The sequence below is a fragment of the Terrapene carolina genome, unplaced genomic scaffold (assembly GCF_002925995.2).
Source record: "Terrapene carolina triunguis isolate 2854851 unplaced genomic scaffold, T_m_triunguis-2.0 Scaffold195, whole genome shotgun sequence".
NCBI classification, from domain to species: domain Eukaryota; kingdom Metazoa; phylum Chordata; order Testudines; family Emydidae; genus Terrapene; species Terrapene triunguis.
The window spans coordinates 1,474,754-1,487,458 of record NW_020664546.1 but is presented as its reverse complement, the minus strand read 5'-3'; the positions used below and the strand labels follow the sequence as shown (position 1 = coordinate 1,487,458).

At 45.3% G+C, this 12,705-nt stretch overlaps 1 protein-coding gene across 4 annotated transcripts in view; it reads right to left on the bottom strand.

The window, feature by feature from the left end:
- Positions 1-12,705, bottom strand: part of IPO9 (importin 9) — a 195,336-nt gene that overhangs the window by 130,418 nt on the left and 52,213 nt on the right. For 3 of the 4 annotated variants that reach the window (XM_024192875.2, XM_024192896.1, XM_024192888.2), the window contains 5 exons: positions 11,558-11,644; positions 10,191-10,392; positions 6,469-6,557; positions 5,899-5,985; positions 4,089-4,208 (listed from right to left, as the gene is read on the bottom strand). In XM_024192875.2, the coding sequence (XP_024048643.1) occupies positions 4,089-4,208; positions 5,899-5,985; positions 6,469-6,557; positions 10,191-10,392; positions 11,558-11,644 (585 nt within the window). The remainder of the gene's footprint in view (positions 1-4,088; positions 4,209-5,898; positions 5,986-6,468; positions 6,558-10,190; positions 10,393-11,557; positions 11,645-12,705) is intronic. The other variant, XM_024192880.2, reaches the window with a different exon arrangement.

The following is a 12,705-nucleotide window of genomic DNA, read 5'->3' as shown; positions in this document are numbered from 1 at the left end:
GCGTCATCGAAGAATTGGGACGACGACGCTGGTATCTCGGTCTCTGGCGTTGCTGTTGTTTTTCCTGTGATCTATGGAAATGCTGTGTATATGCGGGGTAGCGTGGACGGTGGTAAGGTTGATATCTATATCGTCGCCTTCTGGTCGTAGGGGTTTGGATTCCTAAGGACCGGAGGGTTGCCCTCGAGTCCTTCATTGAATGAAGTACGTCGTTCGTGGTGGAAGCAAAGAGTTTGTCACCGTCAAAGGGAAGATCTTCAATGGTACTCTGGACCTCTCGAGGAAAGGAAGAGGAGGAGAGCCATGAACCTCAGTGCATGACCACTGCTGTGGCGGTGGATCTTGCTGCAGTATTGGCTGCATCAAGGGCCGCTTGAAGAGTGGTACATGATATGATTTGTCCCTCGGAAACTAGATCTGTGAATTGTTGTTTCTTTTGTTCTGGAATGTCATCAATAAAGTCCATGAATTTGTTAGAGTTTCTGTGGTCATATTTTGCAAGAACTGCAGTATAATTAGCAATACGAAATTGTAGCGTTGAAGATGCATATACTTTACGACCAGAGAGGTCCAAGCATTTACTTTCCTTGTTGGACGGGGTGCAGCAGGAATACTGCTGTTTGGTCCTTTGGTTGGCTGCATCTACTACCAACGAGTTTGGCGCTGTCCTTAGAAGGGATGAAGTACTTGCAATCAGCTTGTTTATAGGTAGGTAGGCTTGTAGCTGGAGTCTGCCAGATGGACTTAGCAGGTTCTAAAAGGGCTGCGTTGATTGGTAATGCAACCCTAGAGGAAGAAGAGGGCTGTAGGATGTCTGTTAACTCATGCTGTTGTTCGGGGACCTCCTCCAAGTTAATTCTCAATTCACTGGCAACTCTTAAAAAGGTCTTGACATTTTGAGAGGTCATCCGAAGATGTTGGGGGAGGGGGGAGTAAGGCTTCTTCAGGCGTTACCTCCGGCTCTACTGGAATAGGAACAGGACGTGATTGATCTTGCAAGTGTGACAGTGCTGCCTGGTGTCTTGTGTCAGTGTCAGGTTCGTCAGGTGGTGGTGCTAGGCAGGTGTTGCGCCTGGTTGAGGTGGAGTGGCGCATGTGTTCTCGAGGATACGATGCCCATGGGGCCTAATATTGCCATGGTGGTGGGAAGGGCATTGGTGGTACCATCCAGGGGTTCACACACCAGGGGGCAGGATCGTGAGAATAGGATGAGGTAATTTTTCTATGACCTCTGTTGACTGGGATCTGAGGATGGGAGTCTTGATACAGTGAAAAATCCCCCTGCGGTCCGGCTTCCTCCTTACTGGAGGAAGGCTGTTCAGACCCTGATTCAGCCATTGGAGAGAAGCAGGCATTCAGTAGGGGTGACTGCAGGACAGGTGACACGAGCAGATCTCTTTACTGAGTAAATTGCCGTGCTGAGGCTCCTGTGTGAGGTGAAGGCTGTGCAGGAGGAAGCTGCTGTGAAGAGAAATTCCTCTGCACTGGTGTTTTGAGCCTGGGCTCATTGCCAGTCAGCTCAGCGGGTGTCGATGCCAGAGCCGGTGCCGGGAGATCAATATCAGCCTGCAGGGGGTCAAGCAGGTCGTGATATGTCGGCACCGCGTCCGTCACGGTGCCGAACGGTGCCAGAAGAGAGGCAGGCAACTGGAAGCCTGAAGCCTCGGCACCGGATTTTTGCGCTGCTGCCGCAGCCGGGTTTTGCGCAGTGCTGGAGGAGCCCGGCGCGTCAAACATGCTCAAGCGAGGAAGCACAGGGAGGGAAGCAGTAGATCTGCCCGGAGAAATCTTGTCTCGCAGGGTTTCCTTTGTGGATGACAAAAGGTGCCCTCTTTTTGAAGATTTCTTGTGCTTCTTTGAGGCGGGGGGGCTGTGGCGGTCAGCGGAGCCGGAATCAGCGCCTGGGTCTGAAGCTGACCCTAGAGATTTCTGAAGGAGGAGCAGTTTCAATCTAAGCTCCCTGTCCTTCCGTGCCCTGGAGCTAAGTTTACTGCAGTGGGCACATCTTTTGAGAATGTGGGTCTCCCCCAAACATTTTATACATTGTGAGTGGCCATCTGACAGGGGGATAGGCTCCTTGCAGGTAGAGCAGCGCTTAAAGCCTGTGGAACCAGGCATGTCAGAAGCAGCTGCAGTTGATAGGAAAGAAGAAAATTTTCTTAAAAAAAAAAAAAAAAAAAAGGTAACTAACTATGACTAACAACGAACTAAAAACAAACTAACTAGAAGGGTAATTGTAACAAGAGGAAAGAAGTTCTTAACGAGTCTGCTTAGCTCCGTCTCAGGCCGGGGACAGTAGAGAAGGAACTGAGGAGACCGGCCATGCATGCATACTATTAAGGTAGACTCAGAGCGGGGGGCAGGCTCTGCGCATGCGTGGCCGATACGAGTACTGCTACAAAAATCTCCGAGCGAAGGCGCAGGGACGCACCAACACCTGGAGTGGAGCACCCACAGGGATATCTCTCGAAGAAGAACCAGTACTTCCTTTTTCCCACCCTTCACCTCTTACCTATTAGACTGTAAGCTTTTCAAGGCATGGACTCTCCCTAACTATGCACCTGTATAACATCCAGTACAACAGTTTTCCAATTTCAACTAGGGCTTAAACTACCATAATTCAAACAAAACAATAAACCAGAGGGATTTGCCACAGAACGTAGGTCCAGCTTGCTACGGAATACACTGGGCTTTAACAAGTAGCATAGAGGATATGGCTTTAGTTAAAACTGAACTGGCGACCACAGGTGCTTTAGGCTACGATTCTTGAAAGCAATCCTACTCACAAAGGCACTTAAGCATGTGCTTAAGTATTTTCCTGAATAGGAATGCTCTAACACTGAGGTGGGCAAACTACGGCCCGCGGGACCCTCCTGCCCGGCCGGGGAGGCTAGCCAGGCTCAGAGACTGAGTAAAAGTCATTGACACTTGTATTTCACTATGTCCTCCAGGCAGCCTGCTCAGCATTTGCAATATTGTCCAAGAACCCCAGCTCAGAACCTTCTCTCCACTGAGGGAGTTCTGAGTTAGGCTCAGCAGCTCATACTTTTGGCTCTCCAAGCCTTAGTTTCTATGTTGTTCTCTAGGCAGCACGGCCTACTCTTCTAATTCTCGCCCTGCTATAAAGCTACAGCGGGATTCTTACTTTGACTCCCTTATCCAAATTTGCTTGGCTCTATGAAACAGTGCAGAAAGAATGCACTGTAATCCATTTAGCTCGTTCTTGTGTGGAAACATGGAGAGTCGAAGAGGGCCCCCACCCTAGTTTAGGCATTAGTGCAATATAAAGGTTAAATAATAAAGGTACAGGCAGGTCCTGGCAGGGCTGAGACACAAAATGTCCAACACCCAAAACAGCAAAATTGCAACTTCCACAGCATCTTAGAAAGATGCCAGTTTATCCAGACAATGAACCACAGAATCCACAGGGTCCTGACTGAGAAGAGTGAGGCAGGTCAGACTTCTAAAAGGTACTGGATCCAAGCTATCTACAAACTCAGGAAGAAAACATCATCAGTTTACACTTGGTTCACATTTTCACTGTTCTCTTTGCAACCGTAAGGACCAGATTTTTTTTTAGTTAAAACATTCTGTAGCATAATTCTGTAGCAAGAAATGAATACCACAGCATTGGAATCATGGAACACACAGGGTCCTGGCTGTAACCAAAAAGCTGTCACGATACACTGCATACATTTGTGAAGATTCAAATCACCTTAATGAAAAACAAACGTTCCCAGTCAGAATTAATACACCACATACCAACCAACAAATAAAATTAGGCTCCCACCACCTATTTGTCTGCCATCATAGACACAAACTACAGCTCTCTCTCGTGTGCATGCATGCGTGCGCACACACCTGAGTCCGCAGATGACAAAGAGTTGTCTTTGTTCTAATCATATGCATCTACAACTCATTCAGACAAAATGGCTCATGTTAACATTGCAAGATGTTGGAGTCACAGCACTCTGCAACTCAAAATGTGTAATGCCAACAAGGGTGACATTAGCCTTGTTTTTCTGTCTCAATGTTAAGACAACATATATGTGGGTATTAATTATTACTGTACCATACTATGTGCTTACCTTTAAGACCTCCATCTTAAATCCACTGTCAGATGTAGGGCCATCAGGCATCTGTAGGGCCTGAACAAAGGCCTCTGTGAACTGCTGCACTACAGGAAAGATCAGGACTTTGGCTGCACCCTAGTCACAACAAATACAAGTAGTACTGAATTCTATATATTAGTATTATCATAGCACTTGGGCGTCTCAGTCATGGACTAGGACACCATTGTGCTAGGCGCTGTACAAACAGAACAAATGGACAATCCGCAATAATTAATAAATTTACATACACTCTATTAAAAGCTGAAGCTCACAGACAGCAATGGAAATCGTACCGTTATGTTGCCCCAAAACAAAACAGAGGCTGATGACAACTGCTGTGCATTTAGGAATCACATGCAGCTTCCGGGGGTGTCTCTTCACAATGACTGTCAAACTGACTGGCTTCTCAGTCTGGAAGCCAGCAACAATTACAAAGCAGAACAAGCTTTTCAAAAACTGTCTTAGTAATAATAGCTGGCATGAGAATTGCTGTGTTAATTTCTCTGGATAATATATAAAAAGCATTTTGGCTGCACTGTAAATGGTGCTAGGTGGAGCAAGATTGAAGTCTCCATGTTGGACAGAGTAAGAAAAATCAGAGACATCAAAACTTATGCAATAATATAAAGGCACTGGTCATGATTCCGTAAGTAAGACAGTTAAGTTCCACACTTAAAGCAGTCATCAACATCCTTGTTATTAGTTCCATACTCAGAGTAAGTGCTGAAATTTTGGGTGTGATATGCTATACTCTTTTCTTCATATATAGAGAGTGAACCCTACCCTACTTTAGGGACAAAACTAAAGTCAACCTTAATTATGGAGCCAATGTGACAGTCATGGAGTGGTTATGTATTAATCTAACAACTATATGTAATAACCATAGGACTATTTTAAGTGACCTGGTCAGTGAGGTAAAGTTTCTGTATAACTATGGTGGATTGCTGGAATTTCTTGTATGACTGTTTTCAGAGTGGTAGCCGTGTTAGACTGTATCAGCAAAAAGAATGAGGAGTACTTGTGGCACTTTAGAGACTAACAAATTTATCTGAACATAAGCTTTCGTGGGCTAAAACCCATTTCATCGGATGCATGCAGTGGAAAATACAGTAGGAAGAGATATATATACACAGAGAACATGAAAAAATAGGTGTTGCCATACCAACTATAACTAGACTAATCAATTAAGGTGGGCTATTATCAGCAGGAGGGAAAAAAAAACGTTTGTAGTGATAATCAGGATGGCCCATTTCCAACAGTTGACAAGAAGGTGTGAGTAACAGTAGGGGAAAAATTAGCATGGGGAAATAGTTTTTACTTTGTGTAATGACCCATGTAAAAACTATGGGAGAACAGAGTGATTCCACCTGGACCCAGGTGACCGCCCAAGGCCCAAAACCTAAAGAGGAGGTGCACTGGAAGAAATCAAGAGTCAGAGGTGCAATTCGCTCAGTAACTGTGACAGCCATGATGAGGACCTCCAGAATGGACCATAGAGTGCCTTCTTCCCCAAACTACAGCACTTAATCTGTGTCCCAAGTTCCAAGTAAATCTATTGATCAGTTTAGGAATTAAAATTAAGTGTGAAGAAGCCAGTTGCATTGAGTTTTGCACCTGAAGTAGAGATTCGGCCACTTTGCTTATAAGAGAAATATAACATTCTCCCCAAAATTACAGTACTATAGAATAAATATTCTAAGTTTCCAAACAGATGTTAATTTTACACCTGCTCAGAATCATTTCCTGCAATATACAATGAACTCATGAACTGAAAAATCAAACTTACCTTCTCCAACTCCTCCATGTTACAGATCATATGGGCACATGTGGTGAAGATCTCTACTGCACGTGACCTGGTGCGAATACCATACACCTTGTAGAAAACATATAATATGTCTCAAGTGTGACAAGAAGAGAAATGCTGGTGATATCAGGGAAGTGAAAGTGTGTTTAATCACTAGCTACCATTAACCATGCTCATATGTTATCCTTAACACACACATTTCAGAGATTTCTCTTTCTTCAGCACAGTCTAAATTTGAACAAGTCATCAGCTAATTTCCTAACACTGAACAGTGAACCTGAAAACTCCTAAGAGACACTGTAGTAACCAAAACTGCAGGAAAAGGAGAGAGAGATATCAGAATCCAACACAATCTCATTCTCACTTACCTGAAATACCCTCTTAATGCATTCAGTAGATCATCACAATATTTAATTACTTTCAAACACATGCCATCTAGCTACATCTACATTTCTTTATTCCTTCAGAACAGGCACCTCCCTCCCTAACCTCACAATATGAGTCATTTACTTAGTACCACTAACAGTGAAGACAAATAGTTCTTTTCCATACCTCCGCCATCGTGAAAATTTTGTACATCTCAGGAAGAATAACAGGAGCGACAAGTGGCATCTGTGTGTCTGTCACTTCGCGGGTAAACTCTAGGAAGAGAAACAAGTAAAGAGACGGGTCCACATACATTTGAGCATTATCTCCCAGGTTCACACTCCTATTCAGTTCAGCCTCAACAATAGAAGTGATTTTATTCTTCGTTAAACTTTAATTTACACCAATGTGTAGGGCCCTACCAAATTCACAGCCATGAAAAACATGTCACGGATCATGAAATCTGGTCTGCCCCTGTGAAATCTGGTCTTGTGTACTTTTACCCTATACTATACAGATTTCAGGAGGGGAGACCAGCGTTTCTCAAATTGAGGGGTCCTGACCCAAAATGGAGTTGCAGGGGGGTGACAAGGTTATTTAGGGGGGGGTTGCGGTATAGCCACCCTTACTTCTGGGCTGCCTTCAGAACTGGGCAGCCATAGAGCAGCAGCTGTTGGTTGGGCGCCCAGCTCTGAAGGCAGTGCCCCGCCAGCAGCAGTGCAGAAGTAAGGATGGCAATATCATACCATGCCACCCTTGCGTCTGTGCTGCTGCCTTCAGAGCTCGGTGGCTGGAGAGTGGCGGCTGCTGATCAAGGGCCCAGCTCTGCAGGCAGCAATGCAGAAGTAAGGGTGGTAATACCATGCCATGCCATCTTTACTTCTGCACTGCTGCTGGCAGCAGCTCTGCCTTCAGAGCTGGGCCCTCAGTCAGCAGCCGCCGCTCTCCAGCTGCCCAGCTCTGAAGGCAGCACTTCCGCCAGCAGCAGCGTAGAAGTAAGGGTAGCAGTACCACAACCTCCCCCCCCCACACACACACACAAACTAGGTCTGCAACTAGGCTCATTGATTTCAAGAATGTGGAGAAGGCTTGGAAATACTTTAAATCAAAGTTGCAGTTGGAGCCTGCATTCCAAGCAGGGGGGAGAAATTTGTAGGGACAAGTTGCAGACTAACCTGGATGAACAAGCATTTCAGGCAGGTTATTAAGGGCAAGAAGAAAGTCCACAAGGAATGGAAGAAGGGATGGATCAACAAGGAAAGCTATCTCTTGGGGGTGTTTCTACACTGAAATTAAAAACCCACGCCTCACCCGTGCCAGCTGACTCAGGCTCACAGGGCTCAGACTAAAGGGGCTGTTTAATTACGGTGTAGATGTTTGGGTTCAGATGGGAGCCTGGGCTCTAGAACCCTGTGAGGTTGGAGGGTCCCAGAGCTTAGGCTGCAGCCCTGCAAGTCTGAGTGAGCTGGCACGAGCCAGCTGTAGGTTTTTTTTACGGAAGTGTCGACATACCCTTGAGATCAGAAAGCATAAGGAAAAGGTGAGAACTTCAAGCAGACTTACATAGGAAATTTAAAACAGTAAAAGTAAACAGTAAATTTCTGCCAAGGATCAGTCTTGGGACCAATCTTATTTAACATTTTCATTAATGACCTTGGCAGAAATTTAGACATGAAATTAGGCAGCAGTTTCTAACCACCAGAGGAGTGACGTTCTGGAATAGCCTTCCAATGGAAGGGGGGGGGGGGAACCAAACCTGTTTCAAGACTGAGCTTGATAAGTTTATGGAGGAAATTGTATGGTGAGGTTGCCTACAATGGCATATGGCGACTGCCATTAGGCAATGTCTCCAATGGCCAGAGATGGGATACTAGATGGGGAGGGCTCTGACTTAGGGTACGTCTACACTACCCAGCGGATCAGCAGGTAGTGATCGATCTATCGGGGATCAATTTATCGCGTCTAGTGTAGACGCAATAAATCAATCCCCGATCGCTCTGCCGTCGACTCCTGTACTCCACCGCAGCGAGAGGTGTAAGCGGAGTTGACTGGGGAGCGGTGGCAGTTGACCCCGCGCCGTGAGGACGTGAGGTAAGTCGACCTAAGATACGTCGACTTCAGCTACGCTAGTCTCGTAGCTAAAGTTGCGTATCTTAGGTCGATTTCCCCCCCCACCAGTGTAGACCAGGCCTTACTACATAGAATTCTCTCTCAGGTATCTAATTGGTGGGTCTCGCCCACATGTTCAGGGTCTAACTAATCGCCATATTTGGGGTTGAAAAGTAATTTCCCCCCAAGTCAGATTGGCAGTAACCCTAGGGGTTTTTCACTTTCCTCTGCAGCGTGGGGCACGAGTCACTTGCTGGTTTGAACTGGAATAAATGAGGTCTTTAAATCAAGATTTGAGGACTTCAGTAACTAAGCCAGAAGTTATGGGCCTATTATAGGAGTGAGGTGAGGTTCTATGGCCTGTGATGTGCAGGTGGTCAGACTAGATGATCATGATGGCCCCTTCTGGCCTTAAAGTCTATGCGTCTAACATGTGAGCTAACACTTTTGACAACGATAGTTTTGATTAATGCTCCCCATTATTTAATACAGTAGCAGCTGGTATCCAAAATTAGTGCTGAGGCTGCAGATAACATTCTGCACTCTGTCCCCTTTTGAAGTAGCTCATATTTTCCAAGTGGAAAATGGATGTTCCAGGGGCAGCAGGGGCATGTGCAAACAGGCCTATACTGTCTCTATCTGGAGATAACCCCATAGAAGCCTGTACTCCATGCCTTGTGCCTTCTCCCTCTGCTGCAAGGCCAAAGGTCCCCCAATGGTAGAAAGATGTACAGCAACCGCCAAAGGATGGAGCTGCTTCAGCCTCATAGATACTCCCCGTGTCAGCAAGAGGTACTACACCCAGCAGTTATCAGCCACATGACAGATAGGACATTACTGGTGAGGCTTCACACCAATGATCACCCAGCCCTGGATTTATATAATTTGTGCTGTTACATTTTGTAAACAAGCACCTAGATGCCATGGTGCTAGGCACAAGTCATTATAATGTATATTTTAATATCCTAACAGGCACTAACAGCATCCAATGGCGTTAAGCCTGCTAAATAGCTTCCATTATAACCACAGGTTTTCATTGGTTTTGAGGGCAATGGAAAGTGGTAGCCATTGAGAGATATTACAATTCTTTATAGAGATTTCCATAAAAACATTTGGCAGCCCCTGTTGCAAAAAAAAACCTTTCAAATATGAAAAATAGCAGCAAAAATGACCAGTCACCCCAAAATTGTTTTTAAAACTACCCCTTCCACTAGATCAACTCTACAAGTAATGAAACAGAGTGATGGGCAGAGAAACCCTTGGGGCCAGGAGAAAGGGAAAGCTGGTGTGTGTACACACTTGGGGAAATAGAGAGGGGGAAGTTAGGGTGTGCATACTTGACTTGCTGGGGCCTGGTGCCGAAGCCCGAGCCCGAGGGCTTCAGCCCTGGGAGGCGAGGCTCAGGTTATAAGCCCCTGCCTGGGGCTGAAGTCCTTGGGCTTTCCCCCCCCCTTCCCGCGCCCGGGGCAGCAGGGCTCGGACTTTGGCTTTGGCCTCTCCATCCGGGGCAGCAGGGCTCAGGTTTTGGTCCCCCTCCTACGGCCATGTAGTAATTTTTATTGTCAGAAGGGGGTCACGATGCAATGAAGTTTGAGAACCCCTGCTATGCCTTAATGACAGCCCCAGAACAAGGAAGTTTAGCAGTGACTGAGCTGGAGGCTAATTCCTGAAGCATACAGGCACCCCACTTCTGTTCCAATTTATTTACTTCACTCAGGAAGTGGGAATGTGGCACAATACCACCAAAGTCAAGGAAAAACAGGACAACTGCTCAGGTCTTGCCATGCATATACACATACCTGTAAGTACTCTCATGGCTCCATGCACGGCATTCAGATCACCACTAACCAGCATCTCCATTAACAAGTTGAAAAGCTGGGGCCAAGCCTCAGGCCAGTCCCAGTGGGCTATGGCTGAAACTGCATAGGCAACACTTGATCGCACTTTACTAATAGATTCTCTCAGTCCATTGGGTAACAGCTCTCTTATGGCAACTTTTGCCTGCAGAGAATAATGATATTTAGCAAGAGAGATCACTTATCACACACAACAATATAGTGTTTTCAAACAGCTCTCATCACATTCTGATATGTATAGCAGATTCTTTTGTTGTTAGCATCAGGTTTAAGGGAAGTATCTGAGTGTGATTCAAAACATGCACATTTGGATTCCTTTCAATTTATAAAGGAGACAGAGCACAACATGTAGAAATGTATTACTCTTCCCATATAAAACACACCCAAATATAAAAGCTTTCCCAAAAGTAAAGCTGTGATTAAAGTTTAGTTTATTCTTTATACACAGTTTTAATCTCATAAAATCCTTCAAAGGGAAGGAAAGGCATGAGACCTCCAAGTAATTCCAAATAAAAAAAGGAGCCTAGCCTTTCCTAGGAGTTCTAAATCTAGTGGAGAATATACCCAGGATGTCTGCTTACATTTAACCCAATTCCTAACACCTTTCATTTCTCCAATTAGCATTTCCCTTTCAGTGAACCCCAATCTAGATGTGCTTGACTTTGCAACCTTAAACAAGCAAAAAAAAAAAACTGTTAAAAGAATGTTATCTCCTAGGGTGTGTGTTTGTTTTTTCAAAGCAAACTAAAAAACGGAACTCCCACATGCAGCATATTGACACAAATGGTTCATCAGCTTGAGCTAAGGGAGTAGTTGAGAGCAATAGGAGACTGTCAACCTCTATATGGGTCAGCACTAGAGGGAGATGAGAATTTACCAATAGGTTTGACAGCAGAGGAATGGCAAGATTCAGAAATTGTGGGTTCCATTCCAGTCTCTAGAGGGAAGTGCACTTTGGTGGGAACAGACTCTTCTGCCTGCTTCCCCACAAGTTTGTCCCCTTCCCCACCCTTTCCAACCTGTTATTGTTCCATTCAGCCCAGTCCCAGTCTTCTTGCCTAGCCAGTAGCAATCTCCTCTCTGGGGTTGCCTTCCTGAGTCAGTCTCTTCCCCCACTTCTCGTTCCGAGTCTTCCTGCCCAGTCAATCCCAGTTCTCCCCCCCCCCCACCCCTGCACCCAGTTCCTTGACTGATCTCAATATGGGTCCCCAAAACAAGCCAACCAGAAACCTTAGCTTTCCACAATGATAAAAATCAGTTACAGCAGACAAGCAACATGCAACCAATTCAGTGTTAAACAGGAATCTTACCCTTTCTGTGGTCTCTGGATGCCTAAACTTGTCTGACTGGGAACACCAGTGAGTCTCCACATATTGTTTCAAAATTACAGATGCTAACTGTAAAAGGAGAGAAAGGACATGAAGCAGAACTAAAGGAATGGGTCACATTCAGAATAGTTACAAATGTCCCTCCTCATCCCTAAAAATGGGATTGGCCAAAATATGAAATTCCCTGTGAAAGAAACAGGAAACTTTGTTGCAGAGACAAACGGAGTCTGTAGTTATTTATTGTTCATTGACAGCATGCCTGATGCTATACAGAGTCTAGAGATGTTTGATGCCAGCTTCCTATTAGACCCACCCCCATCCCAGAACCTGCTCATCACCAAATCAAGCACCATATTAAATGGTTGATTAAAACTATGCCAAGCCTAACTCAGTATTAACAATATTTTAGAGATCTCTGGGAACATGTCTCTCAGGGCCCATTGTTTCCACCTAGCTAGAGAAGAGAAATGGTAAGAAGCAGATGGCTTCCTATGCTGTAAATTATCATGGTTCAATAATTAAAGAAGTCTGGCACTTGCTATTACCCAGATGGTTACTAACTACCAAGAAATGCCCAAACCAGAGGATCAAGGTCAGTGAGGTAATATCTTTTATTGGACCAACTTCTATTGGTGAGAAAGACAAGCCAAAGAGAACTCTTCCTCAGGTCTGGGAAAGGTACTCCGAGGGACACAGCTAATTGCAAGATGGAACAGATTGTTTAGCGTACGTATTTGGCACACACTCTGAGGGACTGTTCAAGGTAGAGTGGCCTGTTAAAATCTCTGCAGTCATAGGACAAAATGAGAGGATTTGTGGGTTAAAGATTGTTGCAATAAGCCATAAATCCAGTGTCTGTTCACTCCACGATTTTTAGTGTCTAGCAGAGTTATGAATTTAAGGACTGATCTGAACAGATCTGTGTCTGACCTAAGAACAGCCATACTGAGTCAGACCATCTAGCCCCAGTATCCTGTCTTCCGACTGGTCAATGCCAGGTGCCCAGAGGGAATGAACAGAACAGGTAATTATCAAGTGATCCATGCCCTGTCGCCCACTCCCAGCTTCTGACAAACAGAGGCTAGGGACACCATCCCTGCCCATCCTGGCTAATAGCCATTGATGGACCT